General features: G+C 43.3%; 1 protein-coding gene across 2 annotated transcripts in view; it reads right to left on the bottom strand.

The window, feature by feature from the left end:
- Positions 1-26,683, bottom strand: part of ANTXR1 (ANTXR cell adhesion molecule 1) — a 108,084-nt gene that overhangs the window by 16,021 nt on the left and 65,380 nt on the right. For both annotated transcript variants that reach the window (XM_075736739.1, XM_075736740.1), the window contains exons 14-17: positions 21,049-21,090; positions 12,734-12,829; positions 12,065-12,232; positions 4,697-4,777 (exon numbers count right to left, since the gene is read on the bottom strand). In XM_075736739.1, coding sequence (XP_075592854.1) covers positions 4,697-4,777; positions 12,065-12,232; positions 12,734-12,829; positions 21,049-21,090 — 387 coding nt within the window. The remainder of the gene's footprint in view (positions 1-4,696; positions 4,778-12,064; positions 12,233-12,733; positions 12,830-21,048; positions 21,091-26,683) is intronic.

A 26,683-nucleotide genomic window follows, 5' to 3' on the forward strand; every position in this document is an offset into this window, starting at 1 on the left:
GAGAAGGAAGGAGGTACAAATTGCTTTCAAAACAGCTCCTCTTCCTAGCTCTTAGGAATATCATATGGTCAAAGACCCCTGTCTGCAAATTTCAGGCCACTCTTTACTAGCCATAAATTTTGCATGCAAGTGTTTGAATATTTATCTAGCCTGAGAATGCACCATGTGGTAGGTTTTTAATCTGGTGGCTCTGTTTGAGCTTGCTGGTTACTGTAGGATGCTTTGCTAATCACTGGTTCTCTCATTCCTGGGACATGCCCATGCTGTAAAGACTGCTATGGCTGGCAGTTTGTACGTAGCTGGCAGCGTGGGCACGCTCATTTGCTGCTAAGCAACTCTGGATTATTTATTCAGTTTGTGTTATGAAGTCTACACTGAGCAGCTGCACAGTATGATTGAAGCTGAGCTAGTCAGTCTGAAACTCCTGGGTGAGTGCCAGGTAGGCAAACCAGAGCGCCCAGCCCAGCCTTCATTGCCCAACATTCCTGCAGAGGACCTGGGATAGGAGTGATGGGTGGCCTGGTCCCCTTCAGCACGGCAGCACCCTGTGTAAGAATGGCATCAGGATGAAGTTAGGCAGTCAGGAAGAAGCTGGAAAGCTGAAGCTGCCCTGCCTTGTGCAGTAGTACCTCAAAGCCACATATCTGTCTGCCTGAAGCTTCCTGTCATCTGTGACTGGCAAGGCTGGGTTTACACCCGTGCGTCAGGGCTGAAGTTTCAGACCAGTTGTGCCTGCACTTTAAAACCACACGACTGACTCGGGGTTGTCAATACCAGCTCTGATGAGCCCTCTTGGCTGCCAAGCTCAGTAGAGGACTCCTTTACCTACACTTCCCAGAAGAACAGGATCAAATCTAAATTTGCCAGTGGACAGCAATTAAAGCCCGCCGACTTGCTGCCATTCACCCACACTGAAGATTTTGTAACCTGGTGAGGACCAAGTTTGTCCCTGCTGTGACCCTGGCCCATGATGCCTGCTCCAAAGGCCCTATCTGGAACCACATGGAGAGGCCACAGAATTTATAGCTGAGCTCACCACTGCCAGAATGACTCTTACAGCTCTACCCTGCTGGCTAATCTTCAGTGCTGGCAAACCCTACACCAAAAACACATGGTTGGGAGAGCATCCTTGTGTCTATGCAGGGCTGCCTGGGTGTGAGTGTCCTCCACAGTGCTGTCCTTCACCATCTCCTGCACTAGGAACATCTAAACCTGTTGGATACAGCCAGTTGGCCTCAGTCTGCATGTCAGGTCAAGGAGGTGACATGCTGTATCTCAGAGCACTGTGTCAAAAGACACCTTCCTCACACTAGCTGTCAGCCATAAGACATATCATATGTTTGGTGGTATTCCTGGCATGTGACCCAGTGTATAAACATGGCTGCCAAGTGACCTGGTGCACAGGCCATGCATCCATCACAAAACTGGTCCTGGTTTTGGACAGCCAAGGATTGAAACGCTGTTCCTGTGAGTCTTGTTGCAAGCTGGAGAGATGCTACGAACTGTGTCCCAAGTTGGACAAAGGAAACGATGAACAGATTATTAAACCCCCACTTCAGAGGAAGGACTGTGTTTATGTGTTTATAAGTAATCCTGAGGCCCTCTTGTCATGGTACTGTGAAAAGTCTCCAAGCTAATGGCAGGGATTGGATTCACGCTCATCCAAACCAGCCCTGACTTCCCAGGCAGGGGATTCTGGCCACACAGTTGTTTGCACGTGTAGAAATTTCCCATCATTTCAGTGCAACACATCCGATCCTTTTCTTTTGCAACACTGTCCTACAGACACAGGTTTCATTTTGAAAAAGATTTTCTGTGGAATTGCTCCTTATCCTTGATATTTTTTCTTGCATGGAAAGCAAACTGTTCACACTGACTCAGGACTATCTGCATTGAAGGCACTGACAGCTGCATTCAACACTGGCAGATGTTTCCATGCTGCCATCCCCATCAATTCAGCACTGACCTTCCCACTGGATTTCCAATCACACCAGCACAGTAATGTGTTTTATGAGATATATGATGTTTGCTGACCTGGGAGAAGCCACTAGCCTTAAGGTAACCTGAATCATGCAACTTTTGTATCCTAAGGTTTGGATATGCATTTAAATTTCGCTCAGAAGAACAGCGGCACGGAGAAGAATGGAGGGAGATTAGCAGGGATCAAATAGGGCTTAGAGGCTCCTTATTTTCTGAGGTGTATTTTTTGCAACTCTTTTGGCAACCTTTTGCTTTTCTTTTTGACTAATTTGTCTCCCAAGGCAGAGTTGTAGATTGTGGTAGTTCAGTTAACAGCAATATTGCCTCATTCCTTCCCAGTCCCTTGCACACAAGCCTCTAAATGTTGTAAAGCCAACCCACCGAATGCCCAGGTCTGGTAAAATCCCTTTCTATGTCTACAAAGGAGAAAGTGAGGTATGACAGACTAAAACTAGTATCCGAATCACAGGGAATGTCTATAGCAAGATGGGAGATGACTCAGAAATGCCAAAGCTGAACCCAGTGCTTGAAATCTGGATTCTTCTCCCTACTTTAAATCTGAAGTAAGGAAACGACCCCCACATTTTGGCTGAAGAGAGGAGGGGAAAACCCTGCTTAATTCTGCCATTTCAGCTGTGTAAACTAACAAATGTCATTTCAGTGTTTTGCAGTGAGTTATCACATTGGTTTTGCCTGTACTGTTGGGAGTGACATCACCTGGTACTTACGTCACTACTGTAAAGGAATCAACATAAACTGCTCACTTAAGTCTGAAAGTGATTAAAAACATCAAGACTGTCACTCAGGGTTATTCAAAGACAACAAACACTCAGAGCTCATAGCTTTGTTTCCATGAAGGAAAACAAATGTTCTAAGAGCAGTTTACCCTCACAGAAAGTCCGAGAAGCACTTCATATCTACACAGAAAAGTGCCCAAACGTTTGCAAGTCTTCCAGGAGTCAGCTGGAGAGAAACGGGTATTTTAGCAGCTCTAAGCCTGGGTGCATTTTCAGCCAGCTTCTCTTTCACACTAAATTATACTTGCACTGCAGTCAGAGATCCTTTCTAGCACAGCAGAATCATAAAGAGCTTTATTTACTTCAAGGCTGGATCATATAACATCTATATGGGCTAATTCTGCTCTGGCTTATGCTGACAGGTCACTGAACTGCATGTCTACGAGATACATCACCAAAAAGGGATGGAGCCTGCTAGGAGCACTAGTATAAATCGCTGCTAACTGTAACAGGTTCAGTTAAACAGCTCTGGATTTTCCCTAGTGTAAATGGAAGTGGCATCTTTCATGTAAATAATCATAGTTTGCCAAGTCAAAAAATTATTCATCGAATAGGCATTCTTCAAACCCTGATTTCTGTGGGAAAATTGCTATGTTATGTTATCTGTATGTTATGACCTTTTCTCCCAGAAATCAGTATCACACTCAGTGATGACATATTAGCAAATCTTTCCCCTAAAGGAATAAAATATTAAACCTTTTTTATTCACATAAGTTCATTGGTCCTGTATGCAAAGGAAAACCTTACAGAGAGCCAAATGTTACAGAGCTGTGATTTTCCACCAAAAAATTACATTGGTGTTTCATGTGCAGTTGAGTTTCTTGAAGCCTTCACAATGCTACACAGTTAGCTTTGGGCCAAATATATTCCTGAAGCAACTCCAATCTCCTTTGTTGATTTACATCAGAGGTGTGTAAACCAACTGCATAAGACATTAATATAACTGCCATTTTTTACCATGAGGTGAATATAGACAGCGGCTCAGAGAGATGTTAACTCTCCACCCTTGGATTTGGAACAGCCCTGGGCAACTGGGTGTAACCATCTACATTGCAAGGAGTTCAGGGATTTCTTGTGGCTGCCACAGGGATTTCAACCCACCCACGTTGTGTGCCTTGAACACAGACTAAATTTGCAAAGCTCAGGTGCAGCTCTCATGCTCCCTGTGTGTGTTGGCCACTTCAGTGCCCAGCGAGGCTAGAGATAGTTGGGGAGAAGTGTCATGAAATGGTTTGGGAAGCACCCAAACATTTAATTCCATCGAAAAGGAGGAGATTAGTACCTTGGACATGAGGGTTGGCTCTATAGCATCCTGCTGTCATACACAGTATCATTCCTGTAAAGTGACCGTTCTCTTCAATGGTTTCTGTTGCCACCCACAAGCACACATTAATGTACAGAAATTTGCACAAACCCAGTTTTTACTGGAAATATATGGGAATACTTCCTCCCTCTCACACAGCAGTCCAAACCTCATTCTGCAAACTTTGCGTTGTAAAAGTGCCCATGAAGTTTAAATTTCTATAGCAAAATATATATATATGTATGTGTATGTTCAGTGTTATTTCAGAATGTAAGATTTTAATGAAGGAAAATATGCAGAAATATTCCTTACTATTCATTAGAATTAATTATGTAATTAATTGAAAGTAGCTATATTATCTAAGAACAAGACTGTACTGGGATCTTCAATGGGTATTTCTGTCCCTGCACCTGGACAGTTTTCATACTTGAAACTGTATCACTCAAACTGCCATGAACTGCAGCTGCAAACTGCAAAAGCTGATAGACATAACTGAATTTTTGTTTCTAAGCTGTCATAAGTGTCTGCCTTCAGTCCCACATGCAAAGGCAGTCAGAAACTTTAGAGGGATTTTATATTTCCCTAGCTGTAAAAAAAACGTTTTGAGGCACAGTACCTTGTCTCCTGGCTGTGGGCGCATCACAGATACACGGTCATAACCTTTCCGCAGCAAGACCCAGAGAGCATCCAATTTCCCCTGCAATTAAAAGAAAGACAGTGTTATCTTCTGCGCAAGAACAGTGTGCTGTGCAAAGTGCAGTGCAGGGACAATGCAGCTTAGACCTACACATTTTTTACTTAACTATTTGCTGTGCTCGTACAAGATGATGGAGAGCAATGTTTTCTCTCACAGAAACTTGCTCCAAACTTGCCGCAAGTGCAAAGGAAGAGGCTTTCAGATGAGCAATAAGCAGATATGTCTGAGAGTCAACAGTATCGTGTGTCTAGCCTTTATGTGTTCTTCTGAAAATCTCCAAAAGTAATAGGTCGCTTAGATACCTCCTGGGCTGAAAGTCCAATACCTATTCAGCTCCTGACCTCATTGCTAGCAAATGCTAAATCAATGCAAAAAGCAATCAGGTGAATTTATATGATGCATTTCCTAACTATTCTGCCTCCTCTGGCTGGCTGAGTGGCTTGCCTCCAGCTCTAGGTTACCACAGAGACATATTAGAAATAATTGTGATTTATGTGTCAAAACAATCTGCCTGGGAGAACTGACTGAAAGACTGTCTCTCCACACAGCCAAGACAGCCGAGTCACAGCTAGGTGCTGTGTAACCACCCACTTCATCTTTCATGTCAGCTACATCCTAGCAAGAGAGCATCAGGTTACTGGGTCTCACACAACCTCCCCAGTCCCACCCCACGTGTCAGTTAATATTTACATGTTTCTAGGTAATAACACACATCTTTCAAATTTCTCCATTCCTATAAGCTCAGTATCAGCTGCCTACAGCGGCTGCCTTCAGCACACTGCACTGGGCTTGACAAGCTGTTCACCTTGCTGTGTGGTCTCATACCCGAACACACATGCACAGACCCAGACAAGTTTTTCTCAAAACCCAGCGTGTTGAAAGCTCTTGTTGGCAGAAAGTTTGGTTGAGATGTGGGGTCAGACCCTCCCTGCAATACTTCTCTGCAATGCAGACAAAGCGTTCATTCCTCATTGAAATTCAGCAGCGACACAAAATGCCAAGCCTGTGGTTATTTTCCAAATGAGCTGAACAAGGCCAGAAGGAGCAGCACAGGGCTCTGCAATGTAGAAATACCCACTGAATCATTTCCTCTGAAACATACATCTGCTGCTGAAGGATTCCCTGCTATATCCCCATACTAATAGGCCAGGGTTCCACTTTCAAAATGGATTCAGCTTCTAGGACACCTGCAGAAGAGTTTACATGAGTGCAGCACATTGGCTGGCTCAGCGGAAGACTACAGATACATTACAAGCTGAAGATTAATCTATCAAACCCTCTTTCATATTCAAACTTCATTTGACCCTTGGTCTGTTAACTGCATGATACCCAGAGAATTGTAAAAGTTTCTTGAGAGGGTTAACAACAGACAGTATTTGTAAAGCTTTCCATTAGTATTGTTCCAGATGCTACGAATGCATGATATGCGTTTGATACAAATGATATAAAAGCAGGCACCGCGAGTGAAACCCCTTCCAGTAATACTCAGTAAGCTTTATTGTATCTGCAGAGACGAGACAAGCTACTCTGAGAATGTACAAAGTTGCCCCTTGGTACAAAACTACTTCCTGCAGTCAAGAGGATCAAACCCAAAAACCCAGCTACCCTTGACTGGGCTCAAACGCATGTACAATTGCTACCTGTTTCCTGGAAATAAAGACTACAAAAATTTTGTGAGAGCAGAATTGCCTCGTGTAACTATTGTGGGACAAAATTAAGCAAATGGAAATGTAAGGTGAATATTGCAGTGGTGGTGGGAAAAGAGCAAGTAGCTTTATTAGCGGTAAGGAAGCTTGCTTTCCTGATAGCCTGGGTCTCAGGGCTGACAGCGAACATCAGTGTCTGTGAAGGTGAGACCTCCCTGACACCCAGGGTACTTATAAGGTCTTTCTGCCACACTGGTTCTCTGGTATCTAATTAAAGACTTGGTGCACTCAATGTATACGCTTCCTTTCATGGGGATGGAAAGTCTGTCTCTTCCCTTTTCAAGAAACCACTAGGGCCGTAATCCTCGTTGAGACCTGTAGTCCTCAACCAGTGCGTTGAGCCAATGGTTCAAAGCTTTTGGAGTTGGAGGGATACATGGGTGGAGACAGACAGACAGACAGAATGACTGCATAGATCTTGTTTCCATAGGATACTGGGGAAAAGACTTCCTAAGATGAGAGCCAGGAAAGTCCGTTATTCTCAAAGGAAGCAAGAAACTCCTCTGTCAGACTCTTCTGTATTTGGACAGCACAGTCTTAGAGCTAAGGGAAGCCATCGGTGTCTATCCCAATCCATCTTTCCCCCTAAATCAGCTGGTTAAAGCTCTTGATCTCCTGTCACCTCTGACAACTTAAGAAATAAATACATTTTTCTTCCATTTCTCCTTTAGGAAACCAGAGGGAAAATTACAACTTTCCATGGAACAAAAAGTCCTTTTTATTCCACAGTCCTAATTTCCAAGAGCCTACCAAGATTTCTTGGGAAAAGCCAAGAGCTCCATCTTTGGGAGTCTAAATGGAGCTTCAGGGTCTGCCTGAGACATCCAAGTGGAAGAGAGGGAGAGTTGGCCATGGAAAGGATTATGTTGCTTGAAGAAATGAAAATGGCAATGCATTCACTTGGAAACATAAACACTTCTGTGCTCTCCAGTGGATGGGCTGTGTCTCTGTGTTTGGGAACGCCTTTGCAATTGAAGCACAAGGTCGCTTGGAGAAAAAAAAAAAAAAAAAGAAAAAAAAAGTCTGGAGGCAAATAAAGCTTTGAGTCCTACTAGATACGAAGTCCAGAAAGAAGAAACAATCAGAGCAGATGAAGGAGGGCACAGTTCAGCCATTGATTTAATATGAACACATTCTCTCCCTGAATTAGGGGTTAATTCAGCACTGTATTGCTCCTGGTTTAGTGAATGACCCGATACCTCGAGTGCTCCTGAGAACTGGTATCGGGTGGTGTCAGAGGCAGTTTTGTAAGCTGCCCATAAATCCAAGCTGCCCTTGGGCCCCTTCCAGCAAGGAAGCTGTGCCATGTCAGCTTTGTAAATTGAGACAGGAGAGACAAAGGCTAGAAAACGTGCCAGGGTGACGTGGCTTAGTAAATGCTTGAGTAGCCTCCACTTAGGATTCGCCTGAGTTTTCTTTTTGAGAGCACCAGTTGTGGCTCAACCTCAGCCTTGAGGCAGGCTCTGCATGTGAGTTTTTGTGGATGAACAGTGAGTTTAGCCTTGTCTTGTGGTCCTTTCTGCATTGTTTTTTAGAGATCGATAGTGGTCCTTTTGAAGTCAAACAAGCACTATAAATCTCTGACAAGGAGAAAGAAAGGAGAGGTAGCTAGGTAGATAAAAGCAGAGGTAGGAATAGAGGTAGGAGGAAAGGGGCTGACCAAACCAAAGCATACAGAGCTGCAAGCTGGCTGTCGCAGGGAGCATGTCCTGAATCAAATTAAAACAAGAGGCATGGTCCTTTATGATCCTTGACTTGCACTTATGTTTTGTGCTGCCCCTCCCTGTGTCAGAGGTACTGAGGATTTGGCAAGTTTCTTAGGAAGTTTTCAGACTTGTCATTCTCCTTGGATTATTTGCACTGACCTTTCAAACTGTTGAAATGATATTTTAAAAGCAGGGTGATCCAGTTGGCATTGTGCTACATAGTAGCAGCAGCAAATAATAATAATAACAATAACAATCTGTGAAGTGTCAGGAGCCATATTTGGTAGCAAATAAATCCCTAGAGCATTTTAAAAAAGCAATCTATCCACTCTCAGCTGTCTACCTACCTTATAGATGTAACTCTGGGAAGACTAACAGAGAGAGGGAGGAAGAGCTCCATCAGATAAAACAGTAAAAGGCAGAACACTCTATGTAAAGGCTGGCACTTGTGTTGCACGGAGAAAACGAGCAAGATGACTGGCCCTAAAATGTGAATTTCCTGGCTCTTGGTCAGATTCAAGCTACCTTGGTTTGCTGTTCCTGAGATTTAATTCATTGCCCTCCTCCTTTGCAAATGATTTTTTAATTTTTTTTTTAAAGTAGCTTGTTACATGCATATTTATCTACCTTCCAAAGAGGTGTTTCAACCAGTCCAGTGGAGCGGGTGGAAATTTCACATCTGCTTTAACCAAAGGAGTTGAGTGCACTTGGAGCATGGGGATGAGGGAAAACTTAAGCTGAGTATCAGAAGACATTCCCCCCTGAGAAGTGGTGGAAGCCTCTATGTTATTTTAAAAACCAGACTGGAAAAAGCAGTAAGGGATAGATTCAAGTTAGCAGTCCTGCTTTGGCTGAGAGTACAGACCCAATGACCTAATAGGCTATCCTTCCTCGCCTCCCTCTGCCTGTTACCACTCTGTGATGTGATAGCTTCCCTGCATAACACAATGCAAATTCATCTTCATGTGCTTACATCTTCAGGACAAGAGCTTCTGCCAAGAGCGTTGATGAATTTTGCCAATTTTGCTAATTCCTTATGGCACAAGGAGAGTAATAGCAGGACCCCTGCTTCATAGGAATGATCCCCTCTGGTTTGGATGACTGCTCATGATTGTCCCTGTGGAAAGTGTTGGATACAGTTATCCTGTCCGCATACACTGTCTTTTTTTGGGTGCAGTTCAATAAGGGGTGTGGTGGCAATTAATAATTAGGTAAATTCTTGTCCACAGACAGACTCAGGCTGCTAAATACTATCCAGATGTGGAACACCGCAAAGTTATGGGAGTATTTGGATATGGGGTCTTGGATTGGAACTGTCCTTATATTGCATACAATTTGAATGGTAGATAAGAGAGATATTTCTAAAGGAATTAAGAATATCTATCACCCATCAGATATGCCTAATATTTGTAGGCCCCCTTATAACTGAATTCTTGCTGTTACAAAGTAAAAGCTGTTCCTAGTCAGAGTCAGAACTGAACTTGAACCCATTACATACATTGAATCTTTCCTCCAAGCCTCTCTGGAACTTTAGAGAATTTCCAGCTGGGACGCAGATCTGCAAACTTGCCTCCTATGTTCAGAACTGATTTCCTACCATGCTGAATAAACTCTGAAAATTAACTGAAAGTCTCCTGAGGCTGTAATGCAACACTGTGAGCTGGTGAAGGACGAGGGGAGAAATGCAGCACATCTTCTATGGGAAAGGAGCCAGCTCTCAACTAACGATCTCAGGTAGTAGTACCCACATGGATTCCAGCTGCCTGAGCATGTATTCAGGGTGCTCTGTGCTAAAATCAGTGGTTCAGCTCCTCGGTGGTTAGAGTGTAGCTTTGTGTGCTGTGAATGCTTCTGGCTGCAGCATGCAAAAAGCAACTGAGCTGCGTCTCTCAGCTGGATGAGGTCATTTCCATGAGCACACAGTAGGAGTGAAAAATCTCCCAGATGGGATGAGGGTGGTTTACAAATGCTTTGCACTGATGCAAAATGGCAATGCAATGCATTTAGGAACAAAGGAGCAGCTATATGGGATGGCGATTACTGCATTTCCCACTCTGAACTGAAAACAGTTGACTCTCTAACCTGTCCCACTATGGGAATGAAAAACCTTCGTGAACACATGTTGAAGTCATTATAACACAATTGCAAATGACTTGTTGGTAGGCTATGTTTATTAGATGGTAATCTTTAAGGGGGAAGAGAGAGAGGGCATTGGACCAAATTTTCAAAGAGGCTCACATTTCCATATCCTCCGGAAACCACTCTTACTCCCTTGTGCATCTTTGTCATTCCCATCACTGGATTTGAACCAGGTGCAAGATCAATGGCTGAGGAAAGCCAATACACATGACTTGCCCAAATTCCTATGGGCACTGCTTAGAGGTGATCAGTAACAAGAGACAACACCGGGAAACCTGGGTGTACTGCAGTGTAATATATCTGCACTGCAACAACTTGGCTGACAGAATATGTCTGACTAGATTGACTGCCACTAGGGAGGAAGAAAACCTCTAATTTCCAGCAGTGAGGCACTTCCCCGCTCCCCAGCAAAAAGTTTAAGGTGAGCTCTACACACCAAAAAGTTTACAACCCCACAACAGTTACACACCCCCTCTTTGCAGACTACTTGCAGATAAATTGCCTGCAGAGGGTTTCTAACTCCCTAACCCGCATCTTCACTCTTCAAAAAGGGAACCCAGCTCCAGTGGTGCAAGGCTTGCACTTGGATATGAATTGGGCATTTTCAGTCTTTTTGAGACTGATAACCACAGTGCTGCTACAAATAGCCCTAGACTGAAAAGAGACAAGGAGGATATTAGCATTTCCCAAGAGTTAAACCTGAGAGAGAGGAGTGTGAGATTATTCTTTTTTTCTTTTCGTTAGAGTATTTATACAGTAGTTAAGCTGCCCTCCTTTCCTGAGGACAGCTTAATTTGTCCTGAATGTAAAAGATTAGCTTTCTGACATCAGAGTGCCCTCACACCATGCCCTGGATGATGCAACTAATAATCTGTTTTGTGTGGTTTGTTTCTCTTAAACCACGAGAAGCATTCACATACGCAATGAAGATTTTTGCTTCAGTGAAGTATTCAGTTGCTTCCTTGTTTCCGTTTTGTACACTGCTAACCATTTGTATTAGTGAAGATGATAGACTGAAGAACAGCTGCCTGCCCTTGGGTCAGATGGCAGAGAAGGAGAGCTCTTCCCAGTTCTTGTGGGCAACTGTTGTGCAGCTTTGCATTGCATGTGACCTGATATCAGTGTGAATTTGACCTTCCACATCTGAGACACTCTAACTTTAGCCAAACACTTCTTGCAGGGCATCCCTTCCTTGTGAGGTGAGCACGCTGCCCTGCAGCAAGCCGTCACCCATGCCTGCTGGCAGACATCCGGCTGCTGCACTGCAATCCTTGATCTGCTGAGGACAACTCTCTCTGGTGACATTTAGCAGCAATTTTCTTCCGTTTTTCTCCCCTCCTTCTAAGGAAAGATGATGCTATTTATGCCCTACGTCTCAGGGAATATGCAGTGTGGACTAAAGGGCCTGCCCTTGGAAGTGCAGTCAAGTCTGTAAGCACTTTACAGAAGCTAACTACATGACTGGAAGAGGTCAGGATCCTACTCTGGTCTAAGAAACCAATGCAACCCCAAAAACTTATCAACCTGGTGGGCAATTCCCGTTGCCCCATGTGGCTCCTTTCTATAGCACCTCCCTAGGCATGTGTTCAGTGGGACTCCCTCAGGCACAGCTACTCCAGCAGCATCTGGAGATCACAGGTTTGCGGACAGCTCTACATCTTCACCTTGGATGTGAAAACACTTAATACAGATCTCCTGGAAACATCCTATGCAGTACAATGCTGGACTGGACTTACCTTGATTGGAGAGTACCACTTCCGAGGAGAGGAAGGCCTGCGCATGTTGTTCGCAAGGTTCCTGGGTTCAGGGAACTCGTATTCCTGTTCTGGCATCTTGACTCTGGCATTCTTGGCTTTCTCTAACTTAGCACCTTCTTCGGTGGAGCCCTTTTCTCCCCAGCGCACCTGAAAAGACGGTGTCAGGGCATATTACAATAGTAGCTGCTGCAGAGGGTTACATCCCTGCTGTAATAACTAGATCCTGGTCCATATTTTCCCAGTGTCCAAATCAAAGGTGAAGAGCAAGCCACAGGCTGTGAAGCTTGTTTCTAGACTAGACCCCAAACTTTGAACTTTTGTGATTTATGAGAAATGTTGAGAGTGGGGAAGGTTTTCAGAAAACTAAAAATATTTCCTTGTCATTTGTATGGCAACACTGCCCCTGTATCCCAGGCGTGGACCAGGACCTTACTCTACTATAAGAAAAAAGACGGTCCCAAACTTAAGTAATCTATGTTTGGCTCTCAAATGTTCCTATATAAAAACCATCTGAGCTCAGATGTACAAAAAAGCTGAAAGAAGTTTGTGCTTATCTCCTGAGTTTCTTTCTGGGTAAATTGCAGGACGATATCACAGCTCAGTTCACAAATAAGATCTTCTGACACATGAACTGGTATCTAATATTACCTCCATTCGTTTGATGCCACCAACTCCTCGTCCACCATAATAAGAGGCATCTACTGTCGGCCACTTCTTCTTTGGAAGGCCATCATCATCTTCCTCCTACAAACCAGACGGAAAGGTTGCACTGTCAGGAAGCATGACTAGAGATCAAAGGAATAAACAGTCACAGGCTATGTGGTCCTGTGAGCCTGCTAGAGCCAGTGCAATCAAGGTTCTGGTCTCTCACTGGTTATTTTTCAGAGGATGTACACTCATGAAAAGAAAATGTTTCATGATATAAACACCACCACCACTTGAAAGGTACAGTCCAGTTACAGCAAGAATGTGATTTTTGCCCACCCCCCGCCCTCCCTCTTTTTTTTCCTTTTTTTTTTTTTTAAACAGACTCTGTCTTTCATCATCTTTAAATTCAGGGAAGTAAATTGTTTCCAAGTTGCAAAACCATTGAAGCAGCCACCAAAACAGCACTCAGCATAGCTCAAGAGCTGGGGTCTTTTGGCTGCAAGTCTGGTGGATGCACTAGTGACGGTAGCAGGGACTCACTTCTGCCATCCCTTCATTTACATCTGTGATTAGGGACAGAACAACTGTTGCTCTGAGGAGTGTTCCCTGACTTGTGGCTCCCCATGCTGAAGGAAACCTCCAGAACCCAGGTAAATCACCCTATTGTAGTTCAGATTTCACAGAATGAAGGAAAAGCAAGAAAGCAAGTCAGATTTGCTCCCGAGTGAAGGCAAATTAAGAGTACGTTTGGAAACAACCCCAGTGTGAATGCCCAACACAGTGATGAGGGGTTTTTTGAGATGAGCTGGCCAAGTGTAATAGGATGGAAAAGTCTAATGGAAAAGTTACAAGAATGGAACCTCTGCAAGGGAGGCTGGCCATGGAAGTCCATGTGGCTTCAGTGATTTTCATGGGCTTATGCCAGCAGAAAATCAGGCCCTGTGTGAAAAATGAGACAAATTCTGTACACATTTGAATGTGTTCTACCCTTACATATTGCAGGCAGAAACCATGCACAAAGTTAAATGTGTCCAGGACCTTCGTGTTGACATTCAGATACAGCCAAATTAACAAATCAAAAAAAGTATTTAAAATGAGTCTAGTTAAAGTTCTAGCAAGTGTATTCTATGTATTCTGTTCTAGCAAGCATATTCGGTATATTCTATATTCTTTGTTGCACTATATAACAACATCACATATGCTCCGACCTATAGAGTGCCTTTCCCTTTAATTTCTACAGTTCAGGCTGTGAACTGGCAAAGCAGAAAAGCAGAGTTCATCAAAAACGTGAAGTATTTCCTGTGAAAAATGTGGAGAGAAATGAAATACGGTCCCTCTCTTTTTTTTTTCTCTCTAATTTTTCACAGGGATTTGACAACACTCCAAAACTTAGGAGCTTTCCAAAACTAGAAAAGCCAAAAATACTTTGAAATTTAACTCCCCAGTAGGAAAACTGAAAAACTGGGGTGGGAGTTAGGGGGTGTGGTGTGTGTGTATCCAAGACAAACTATGCTTTTCACAATTTTCATTTTTTCATAGCATTTTTTGTTTTCCAAATACACATAAATTCGGCTGTAAAATTTGTCCTGATCTAAAGGAAGAGTGAACAATTGAGTCATAAATACAAGGTTCCTCTCCTTCATAGCTGACCTCTTTCTCTCACTCTGGTTAGAGCTGCTGAGGCTCTTTGCTGCAACCTAAGAACTTAATATCTCTGCATGAAGTTTTTTTTCCATAAAGACTTTTTTTAAAAAATTGGAATCAAAGCCATCTAAATATTTTCCTTCAGCAATTCTCTTTCTCTTTCTCCAGTTTAGCACAGACTGGACTTCTCACAACAGGAAATACCAAGGTTTAGGAAATCTTCCCCACAAGCCCTTAAAAGCCCTGTAAGTCACTTCAATCTAAGATAGGAGTGTTTCTGCCAGAACAACAACAGAAACAGCACACGCACAAAAAGACAACAGTGGACACTTGAAAAACAAAGGAGTCACAAGCTTTCTTCAGGATGAGTCTGTTTACATGTTTTGAAGGGCATGGGAGGTTTTGCAATACAAGCGAAAAAAAAAAAAGAAAAAAAAGAAAACCCACCAGTGATGTCCTACACACTTGGCAAATATGCTCACAGAACACGTGAGTGGTAAAGGAAAGCAACTGGAAACTTGGAGGTCAGGGGAGGGAGACAGCAGGAAAACGAGAAAAAAAGAGGCATACAAGCCCCACATCCAGCATCCTAGCTCACTGCCCCATCCACAAGATCTGAGCCAATAAAACAAGGCTGAATTCTCACATCCTGGCTCAGTTTCACCCATATTTTTCTACACTTAGCTACAATGGAGTTTTTGCCTGAGGAAGAACTGCAGAAGGAACTTCAGCTCTGACCCAGCAGCAGTATAAAAAACAGCCCCGGAAAATTGAAGTGCATTTAAGGATGCTGGAAATTGACTGCATGGAACTTGGCATCTTTCTGCTCCCAAAATCTGCTTTAGATGGAGCTAGAGTTTCTTTTAAAAAAATAAGAAGAAGCAGGACAGAGCTACATTTCACAGTCAGAGATCCAGATTCATAACTGCTGGATTTCAGAAAACAAAGATCTGTGTTTATCTCAGAGTCCATGCCGGGCTTTGTATACTTTGACTCTGACCTGAGGGAACCTCATCTGTGGGTAACACAAGGATAATTTAGGCTCCACTAGGGACATCTGAACCACTCAGGGTAAGGATTCAAATTAAATTTGGCCAGATATAAAAAAAGTTTGGACAACTTACCCCTCTCCCCGGTCTTATAATTATTTTCACAGTTCACTGCAATGCCTGAATCTTGTCAGAATTTAGCATTTATAGAGAGCTCTGCCTGCACAAAGTGCTGTAAGACACGACAGGATAATCATTCCTCTATGAAATGTTATCATCTAATTTTACAGCTGAGGAAACATGGAGAATATGCTGTCCTCAAGGCTTCTGGCTCCTTACTGCCTCCTCTTCCTCTCAACGCTGGTCTCATTTCCAAATTGCATGGCCACCTCTCAGATGCAGAGGCATTGTTATGCTTCAAGGACACCTTGCTCGGATCTCAAGAAACACCTCCTCCCTGCTGTGGCAGGTTTTGCTTGTTAGATGCCTGGCAGAGTATAATGTAAGTCACAACTGCATAAACTCTGCCTGATCTTAATCATCCCTGAGCAGTTTTGCAACAACATCGCTTTGGTTTTTCCTCATTTCTCTGCCTGTCACTGGCCCAAGCCCACAAACTATTGTGAGAAAACACTCACAGCTCACAAAAGCACCTAAGAGATGTTGTTCTACTGGTACTCTACTAAGGAGCAGGCTGAAGAAACAGCTCAAATCTCATGAGGCACCAAAAAATTCACATTAAGCTTATCCTTGAGACCAAGTGCTTAGAAAACCAGCCTTTGTTGCTCTTACTGATCACAGAAACTCCTAGTTTATCTATGGTGTAGATTCTTAACAATCCTGACTGAAGTTAGATCCTCCAAGTGCAAAGCACTGCGTGGGCACAGTTAAGAGGGAACCTCCGTTTTGACAAAGGAGAAAGGATGTTGAGCTATTCCCACTCCATAGCTCAGACACTGAGCTACAGGAAGATGAAATAAGGTCAAGGGAATTAACACCAGCACTCCCATTACAGCTGTGATATGATTAAACCCAACTTTCACAGCCTCTACACTGAGTTTGCTGTGCTGGGCCTGCCTAGATGTTTCACATGAAACTTGGCTAGAAAAGTCCACACCTTCATAATGCAATACCTACACCTCATCTGTTGCCAATAACATCCCAAATCTTTTTCTTTTAAATGCCTGTCTCTTGAAAGGTTCCTTTTCTCCTCCTCCTGTATTTCGTCAACTCACTGTACAAGAGGAGTAAAGGGGAAGGAAGAGAGCTGGCATACCACTGTGACCTGGCTTTATTTCAGGAATAACAGAATAAATGTCCTGCTTTGGTGTCTACAAAAAATTCCTATTAGATCCTTTCTCTGGAGTTTATTTTGCAATCTCCCCAGCAAGGCTTTTCAGGAAGAGAGGGGAAAACAATTTGGAAAAGATTAGAAAACACCAATAAGTGAGGGGGCAAGCAGCAACCCCAGCAGATTAATCCCTGTTAGCCATTCTCTGGCCTCACAATCGTTCAGTTGTGGGAGAAAGATTAGTTAACAAAGATCAAACAGGTTCAAGGTGAACAGGTAGTTTCATCCATTGGGTTAACAATAGCTGCCATGCAGCAAGTTAAATTCCTTCTTTTCGCTGGCCTCCCATGACAGTGATAATTACCTTCAGCATCTCATGACTGTGCTGCTGAATGTTCCTTTCTCTCCAGGACTTTCTTGTGTGTGTTTGCTTTGGTGTATGTGGGTAAGATGACAACAGACATAAGAATTATCCAATTACAGGCTGGTTGGTGGCTTGGCTCTGGTGCCACGCTAGGGGTGACTGTGGAGATTGGGTGATAGAGCAGCATGGAAAAAATATGTCTGAGCGATGAGGAAAGGGCATTTTCTGGTCATCTGGTAGATCTGCTGCCTGCTTTTACCAGACTTCAGGGAACTTTGTGTCCCTGAATCCCTTCTGCAGGAGAGAGCGCTGCCATGACAGAAAATGAAGTTAACAGCAGTGTATTTTAGCGTTGCCTGGTCTCTGTTTACAGGGCAAGGAAGCAATGTGAAGAGAGCATGCCTCTTGGAAATACTCTGGAGGGCTCCAGTTTATGCACCCTCTGACTGCAGTCAGATTCTGTCCTTCTGTGGGACTGACTAGCAGCAGACCTCTGGCATGGGTCAGGCAGTGAATAGGAAATTGTTGGAAGCTGCAGAACCCTGCAGGGGTTGGGTTTTGGTTGGTTGGGGGTTTTTTTGATGTAGAAGATGGGTTGCTATAGTGAGAACCAGCTTCAGCCTCATGGTAAGCTTCTGGTCTGAGTTGAATAAGAGTTGTTTCAATAAGCCCAGCCTGAAGGTGATGGGATACTGAATAAAAGCAGCTGTGTCTTTCTCCAACAGGGCTAGAAAAAGCCTTCCTATCCACTGGAGGTAGAGGAATGTGGTTTTGATCCACCATCAATGACTAATCACAGGCCAGAAAGGTGCTCACTGGCTCCTTGAGGCATTCGCCTCTTCCGATTGGCATTAACTCAACCTTTCCTGGCTGTAAGTAAAACCATCTGTCCTTCATCTGGGCTTAAGCTCGTCCAGTATCCTGCGTTGTCCGAGGAGCGCAGCAGTAAGTTGACGACATTTGCAATTTCTGAATGAATTAATTGGAAGTTTCTAGCCAATAATGATTTCCTTCACCAACAGTGAGCGTGTCTCCAATATGTCTCAAAAGGCCTTTAAAGCAGAGTTCAATAAAACCTTTGGCGGGTTTGACAGCAATGCTACTTTCCCTTCATTGTTACAGTATAATGCATTCTCCTTGCAGTGCAAAGACATATGGGCCTCAGCTCCCAAATCTGCTGATGCAAGAATTCCTTTTGTCTTTTTTGCCAAGATTTTTGGGAGAAGAAAAAAAAAATCTTACTGTAACTGTAATGCTGCTGCTGCTTAAGGGATTAGCACTCTTTCATGCTGGAGACAGGCAGTTGCTAAGTTTTCTGCAAGGGAGAAAGCTATCTGCAACATGAAGAAAAACTGGATTGCAGAAAATCAACTCCATCTTCTATTTGTTTTGAGCAAAGTAGAAAATCTGGAGTATCTAACTGTCTGTGAAAGTATCATACTACTGCCAATCCCATTCTGTGGACCAGGCTCTGTAAGAGTAAATGGGAGCAACAACATGCATCTTTTCAGAGCTTCTCCTGTTTTTCCACTAGCAGGAAGCTCTTTGTTTTGGGAAAAAAACACATAGTACAAGTCACAGCTTCAAGCTTTACCAATTTTTGAGCACTGCTCTGATGCTATACAGATTCTAAAATAATATAAACTATATTTTCCTTTTTAAGACACCTTTGGCTGCTCATTGTATAAGATGGCTATAGGATAATTAAGTATTGAGCTTAGGAGATGTGCTCTGGTGGAAAATACATGTGAAATTATACCATCAGAGTAGTCCCTGCAATGTTGGCACTTGCTGTAACCAACCTCAAGGTCCCAAAAGAGTAAGAATAATAGCCAAAAGATTGTACAGATCTCCTCTTGTGTTAATGGGGAATCAGGTAAACCACAGGTACAAGATTAATGCAATTTTTCAGGCACTGTGCAGTGCCCTACTCTGGGTACAACCAAAGCCTGGACACGTCTGCATTTATGGCCATCATCTATGGGGAGCAAGCCTGAGAGCAAGCAGGACAACATTCTGCTTCTACACAAAGAGGATTTGCCTAAGTTCTCCACAGTACAAGACCAGGTTAGTTTAAAATAAAAAGCCAGTGGCAAATACATTGCCAAATGAAAGCTGTGAAACAGACAGATGAATTGAGGATGGTTTCATCCAAAGAGCTGCACAGACTGTTCCTCTTTGTCAGAATCAGGGCTGAGAGAAAAACATAACATGTCCAGAAATATCTTTACACCAGCTTAACTAAACTTAACCTGAGGCAAACGTAACTGGTCTACTACAACTAGTTTATTTTGCAGCAACTGCTCCGCTTTTGCAGCACTTACTGGTTTGGTAAAAGACTTCCTTATATGTGAAGGACACCTTCCCTCTTAGCACAGAGATGTAATTTCCCCTTCCAGTCCTTGGCCAGTGAGCCAGCATTCCAGAATGATGTATTTTAATTAATTACAGCAATAGAATCCCTTGGCTTGGAGGAATGCGCGATGCAGAACAGAGCATGTGCAATTCTAGGTTAATATTTCCTTTTCTTTCAGAGGATAGAAGCTAACAAAGCTAATGGATTTACATACAGCCCAAACAGAAACGTCTACTTAGGAAAACAGGCCAGATGCCCCCATAGAGAAGCATGGGGAGCACTGGATCCAAATGCAAATCTCCCTTGGGTCCAGGAATGTTCAGATTTGGAGTTTTGCTTCAGGCCCATTTTGAAGGGGACGAATGCCAGCAAGATGGAGGTTCTAATACTGGCCTTGGCTCCAGCTGCCCTGAACTTTTTCACGGTGCTCAGCGCAGGCAGAAGCTAGGTTGGATTCCACCTCCGTAGTGTTGCAGAGGACTGAGCTTTAAGGGTGTCTGTCTGCCTTGGCACAGAGCACACTCACTGGGCCAGACTTTATGCAGAGCAGAGGGAGGATCATTTCAGCAAGCTTTTCCACTTGCAAGCTGAAGCAGGCAATCAATTTGTCTCCAGACGCAAAAAGGAAGGCGAACTAACCGACCAAATCACTGAGCATAGATCTAAGTCTTCTCTTACTTGCACAGTTAAGAGGAACCGATCCAAACCCCAGTGAAGTCAATGGAAAAACTCCCATTGACAACAATGTGCCCAGTGACTTTTCATGAAATCCCATGTGCAAAGCAGTGAAAGCAGAGAAGAGACTGCATGCTGAAAGCAAAAGGACATAGAAAGAGGCAGATGAAAATCTGGGCATGTTTCTGGGCAGAGTCTACTAATTAAGTAATGGTGACGTAGCGTTAAACCATTTGTTGCTAGATTCATCTAAAAAGAGTAAGCAGAATTAAGATGAAGGTTTTAATGTTGTTTTACCATTTCTCTTCATTAAAACTTCCCTGGCTGCTGCAGCTCTTCTGATGCCAAGACAATTTTAGTGGGGTTTCACATCTGCTCGGAATCTGGTCCACTCTCTTCAGACACATTGCAAAGAACTGCAGGCTACCTTTGCTCACAGCAACTCTACTCCAAGGGATCAGCATTGTGAGTTACTGCTCAGCTGCCAAGAGCTGTTATATATGCTAAACCATCAAAATCATTACCGTGCCATTCCAGGAAGGCAGTTAAACATATGTTTAGGTTCCATTAACTTCAAGTTAAACATATGCTTAAGAGTTGTCCTTTTTGTGAATCACAGCCTAACTCTGTAGTGCTGTTCCGACCAAGCGGAAGTATCGTCTGCCTCTGTTCTCCTTCCTGACCTGCTCCGTGGAGTTACCGTATACATAGATCTGCAGTCATTCATAAATAATGAATGCTGTAGAATATATATAATATAGAATATAAATAATGCTGTAGAAAGCAAAGCGAGCAGAGTGAAACACACATGGCAGACATCAGCTAAAAAGCCCCTAGTTTAGCTAAACCACTATTGATTTTAAGGCTACAAAGCTGAGCACAGAGGTTTAAATGGTCCGTACTCTGCCATGCAGCAGAATCCACAACCTCTTGTGAGGAGACGGAACCAAATCTTGTCCTAAACATTGAGGAAACCACGTTGTCAGTGTTACTCACCTCACTGTCTTCTGCAGGAGGGGGAGGGGGCTCTTTGATGATCTAGAAGGATCAAATAGAAACAGAATAGTAAATACATACTTCGTTCTTTAGCAGAATTCAAATGTCACTTAAAAAACCCCAAATGAGACAACAACAGGATATGCCGCTGTGAACATCTCTGAACTTAGTTACAATAGCACATGATTGCAGGGTGGCTACGTGTGCTACTGCCCTGCCCTATGTGAGGTAACAACAAAGTCAAAGTCATGTATCTTTGATTCTCCAGCCTCCTAATCCCAGTAGGAGCCAGTTCAGTGCTGGCTTTATGCAACAGATAGCAATCACTGTTTCACCTGAACAACCATACTAAAATCAGCATCTCCTTCTACTGGCCACTGCACACAGGTACAGATCCTGCCTCAATTTACAGTCTGAGCAAAGACTGGAAAGCAAAACCAAAGTGAAGTAAAATGTCCTGGAGACATTGGAAAGTAGTAATAAACCCCTTAGCCTCTGTCTCCCAGGCCTGCAACTTCATTCCAGAAGGCTGTGCCACTGCACGCTCTCATGAAAAATGCTTTTCACGTTATCAGGCCAATATAGTTCACTCTCATAAGCTTTAAAAAAATATTAAAAAATATATACATTTGAGGCTCTCCCAGGATTTCTAATAAAACAAGCAGGGTGAGGTTTTTAGACTAGTCCAGGATATTCTCCATAGAAACAATTTAAGTTTATGTGGGCGTGAGGCTATTATTTCATGCAAAAAGTTTGCATCTAGGGCTCAGCAGGCAGTTGGCTATTATTACAACCCTCCACTCCAAGAGCAACAGAGAGCCTTCCAAAGGGAAAGCAGTTGCATACAGGCACGTCAAATATCTCTCCCTTACACAAGACGCACCCCAATGCACAGCCATTGCAGGCAACAGATTGAATCCAGCCAGTATGTCACTGCAATTGCCCCAGGGATGGATTCTCTCCAGTAGGTTTAAATCCATCTGGATGAGGTAGCTCTTTCTTTACACACCAGGCCATGAGTCAGATGCTGTCAGGGTGCTGAGCACCTGTGGAAATAGCACTGAGCATCCTCAGCTCCGCTCAGGACTGGGTATTAGGTGTAGAGACTACAGATGTATAGGCTTGAAAGTTACCTATAAAAAAAAAAATTTAAAATCACAGTCCTAAACAGTAACAGCTTGGCTATTTAAATGCAGAAAGGGAAAATGACAATCACATTAAAGGCCCTGAAGATATAAATATTTACAACAATTCCTCTCACTCGTGTTTTTCCTTCTCTGATGAGCTCACTGTTTTTATTTTCCTCTGCAAACCCCGAGTCATGCAATGTGGCCATTAACGAAGAGCATGTGCCTCTGGCTAGGGAGGAGGTTGGGGCTGGACCGGGGTGGTGTTTGTAGCTCAGCCCAGAGCGAGGATGGTGGTAGAGCTCTGCCACTACCTCTTCCTGGGCAGCAGAGCTTTGTTTTTGGTGGCCTAGAGTGCCCTCGGGGAACCCCTGCTAAAGAATCTTTGTGCTTTAGGAATTAACATTGCAAAGCACATGTGGAAGCATGAAATGACATTTGAAGAGTGTGGTAGGTGCATCCTACATCTGCAACAAGGCTCGTTCTGACACAGCAGAACCATGGGTCAGGCTGTGGCTGTAAAGCCACTGACTGCATTAGGGGGAAAGGAGAGGGGATGCCCCAGAGGGGCTCAGGCTGACTGCCAGAGCTGGTGAGTGTATGATGCAGCATCCATCTCTGTCTACTCTGCAATTCCTAGTTTGTGCTTGCAGTTCTGGGGTACACCAGCTCTTTCCCCAATGGAAAGCTAATGATGAAAAGTTGTCTGCATCAGAGTACTGTTCTGTGGAAAGGAAATCATGGGTACCAGCATGTTTTACTCAAAGTGCTGCTCCTCGGTTTAAGACTGAGACAGCATAATCTCTTATATTCCTCCTGACATAATAAATACTGACACAGCACGTACAATGCACTAAGATACACAGAAGACTTTTCTAGCCCTGTTTTCAGATATATTGTGGTCAGTGCAAGGGATGACACTTGTCAGCAGACATCCTTTTGAACTAAACCCCTGAATCCAAACCCATTGGATGCTGAGAGGTTTCAGATATCTGATCCAAAATATACCTACTGGAAGTGGCCTTATTCCCTTCTCTAACATTATTCTGGTGGAACACCATGGATATCAGCAGAGTTTCTCTCATTTGCATTGGCATGAAACATCAGGATAATCTGTCCAACATATTTGGTCCAGCTAAGCATTTGAACACAATTTCCAGCCAGTATCGCTAGAAACTCTTGAGATCACAGACTTGGAAATGAAGAGATGGCTGTGTTTTTCATACATTTGCATTCCTTCTCACAACATACGCACACACATACACACAAACTGATTTCTATAAACAGATGAAGTTTTGTCTAACAGTCCAAGAGTGGAAAAAAGGTCCCAGAGCCAGAAGGCAGCACCTTACACCTGCTCATTTTGCATAAATAGAAACAATTACTCAAGTGCAAGAAAGAAAATGCCATTACAGGGAACTCGGTGAGGCTACAGCCCACACTAGCACAGAAGACTCGAGTGTGCCACGTTTTGTTCTGGGCTGCACCTCTTGCCTTCCCTCTGCCTTGCCAGATGACACACACAGACCTGCTGAATGCAATCAGCTGGGAGCATGCTCGGCCAAGCAAAATGCTTCGGCTAGTTTAGCTCGGCAAGGCTGAAGTGTTTGTTCCTGTGTGCTGCAATTGTTTTGATAACCCCAAGCCATTTCTGTGATTGCTGCTGCAACTGTATCTTCTGTCCCTGTGTCTGAAAGAAGAAAAAGATGATAATTCAGCAACCATATCTACTCGCTAGGCAAGGAATACCTGAGGGTTTCTACATCATCGTCGTGCTATAAAAAGCTTGCAGTGCGGTCTTTTGTTTTCAAATAGTAAAGGCCTGCGGGATGCAGAGGTGGCCATTGGCTTTTCTTGGCAGAGGAAGGAACTTCAAGAGTAGTTGTCAGCACTTCTGCATGCTAGCTGTGAAAATTCAGGATAGTAAAGTAATTCTTTGCCTTTCTGTCGCCTTTCATCACAGACCTCAATATGCACGTGACTGACACAGGTTATGGATAGCTGACCCACCCTGATGTCACAGATGCACGGAGAAGCAGCTGTTTCTGATTAAGAACCCAGTGTAAAAGCAGAGGAATGCTATTAGCCACCTCCTACAAGTTCAAAAGCATTGGAGAGGACTGGTTTTCTGTTGCCCTGAAACTTCTGTAGCCATTTAGGCATAAGACAGCACATGTTGAATCCAAATTTTTGCATATTCCAGGAATGTGTCTAGGATGTTTTCCATCTTGGGAGACCAGAAAACTCCACCAGTTTACAGTGTCCAGCAAGCACACAGTCAGTAACTCTCCCTGGAGAGATTATATGATAAATGATAATATGATAAATAGGGGCAATATGCCTCTTGTCAGTGCAGTGTATCTGCTCTAAGATGGAACAGATCATCATTTAAAATGAAGGCTACATGAGAAAACAGTATGAAATAAGAAATAAAACACTTTGCCTCTAATTAAGACTAAAATTTGGGAATGGAGCATGCAGTTAACTGAGCAGATTTTTTTGTCCTTATTTACCTTCGCTCTTCTGGAAAATGCAGAATATGTATTTTTGCTATCCTAATAAGCAGGTGGTTGGGTTTATTTTTAAAGCATTAACTATGACCCATCTAACCCATCTTTTTTTCCCCTCCCTTATATATTTATAATTTTGACCTCCTCTAAGTCCTGTGACAGAGTTTCATAGTTCAGTTATGGCTTGGGTAAAGGAACACTTCCTTTTTATTTCATATCTGCCGTGTCTTCTAAGTACCCATTAAATCCTTGGAGATTTAGTTTACACTTCCAAGTCTCTAATACAAGCAGGAGCCTGTCCCTATTTCTTCATCTGCAATACAATACATTCTTCTTCCTAGACGTACTAGTAAGAGGTATATGAAGTCCAATAGGAAAGCTAACTCTACCTTTTAAAGTTAACGTGTCTTGTCAGCCTGGAAACAGATCCAGGAATCTCAATTTTAACTCATTAAAGCTAGAAGACAAGGCTGTTTCACACCTAAGACTTCACGCTGACGTGCACAAACCACATTTAATACAGATCAGAGCACATGTCAGTCATCCACTTATGAAAGAGATGACATCATGTGGGAAAAAGCCCTTCATTTAATTACCTCTGATACAGTTTGCAATAGAATGGGGCAGACATGCAGTTCTCCAGGGAATGCATGAAAAAATGTAGCATCTGCAAAGGTCATTCCTTTTCCTAGGCTATTTCACTTACACAGTGATAAACAAGGCCAGAGTCAGTGGGGTTTGCTCCAAGTGTCTGACCCACTTTCTTTGGAAGATTACATAAATTAAATTCATTTTCTGGACTAAAGAAAAACATCATAGCTACTTTCAGCTATATGCAGAAGCCCTTGCTCTCGCTCAGTGATTGCTAGCGAATTTTCTGGTTATGCGAGACTATGTCCTAAAGACCTATTTCTCCTTAGCTGGGCTGGGCCGGGCCAACTTTCTTTGGAAGAGGTGAGAGGTGGCCAGGGATAAAAAACAAAGGAAGAAGTCATTTTTATTGAGTTAATTACTCCCTATGCAGGGCTGGGGCAAAGAACAAGAGTGCCTCCTCTGTGTTAAGTATCAGTTGTGGTCTGGAACAAAGGGTGGTGCAGCTGGTCAAGATTAATATAATTGACCTTTGGATCCAGCCTTAAAGAAATGCATTAGCAAGTAAAATGGTTTGGGAATCTGAAGTCTAGGCATATCATCTAAAGGCAAATGTCTACCTTCCTAACTTTCAGAGAGCAATGCTTAGCACTTTCCAAAAGGAATTCCATGTAGAGCTTTCAGTCTGGACACCCCAGAACTGATGAACACTTTGGAGAATTTGGCTTTAACTTTGTGGTTATCATCACCGCAGCACGGCACAGCCCCCTGGTTCAGTGCCTGGCACAGACGCTGTTCTATCAGGCCACTTCTCTACCTGGGCTCCTGTAGAGCTGATAGCATTGGCCCAGGCAAAATGCCTCTGCTGTGCTATTTTCAGGATCCATGCTAGCCTGTTCAAAGATGGTCAGTTACAGAGCATTATATCCGTATCAAAACTATCCTGATCTGACCGACAGGAGGCCAGGAGGAACAGTGAACTGCTGTGGGTAGTCTGGATGATTAATAAGCCTGTCTTTAGCCTCCTGCTGTCCTTTGTGCACAGCAATTGCAAAGTCAGGTTCTGTTATTTACACTAACTTTAAACCTACAGTAACAGTGCTACCTCCAAATGTTTTCAGATTGACTGTGCTATAAATGAAGACACTCATTTGTGGCAGAATGCATGGATTCAGAGCTTGGATGTTACACGCGACATTGAGCTCCAGTAAATTCAGTGAAACTACCACATTATACTAGGTGAGTGCTTGCCTCAATAGCTCAGATCTGAACCGAAGGCAGGGACTGCAGAATCCACAAGCAATTTCTGCTTGCACGTTTGTGTCTCTTTCTCTCTTGGTTAGTCTCAATAATGTTTCAGATGATTCATGACCTCGTGCTCTCTTCTCCCACAATCATCGTAATTGC

This window comes from Balearica regulorum, chromosome 27, assembly GCF_011004875.1.
Source record: "Balearica regulorum gibbericeps isolate bBalReg1 chromosome 27, bBalReg1.pri, whole genome shotgun sequence".
Taxonomy (NCBI): Eukaryota; Metazoa; Chordata; class Aves; order Gruiformes; family Gruidae; genus Balearica; species Balearica regulorum.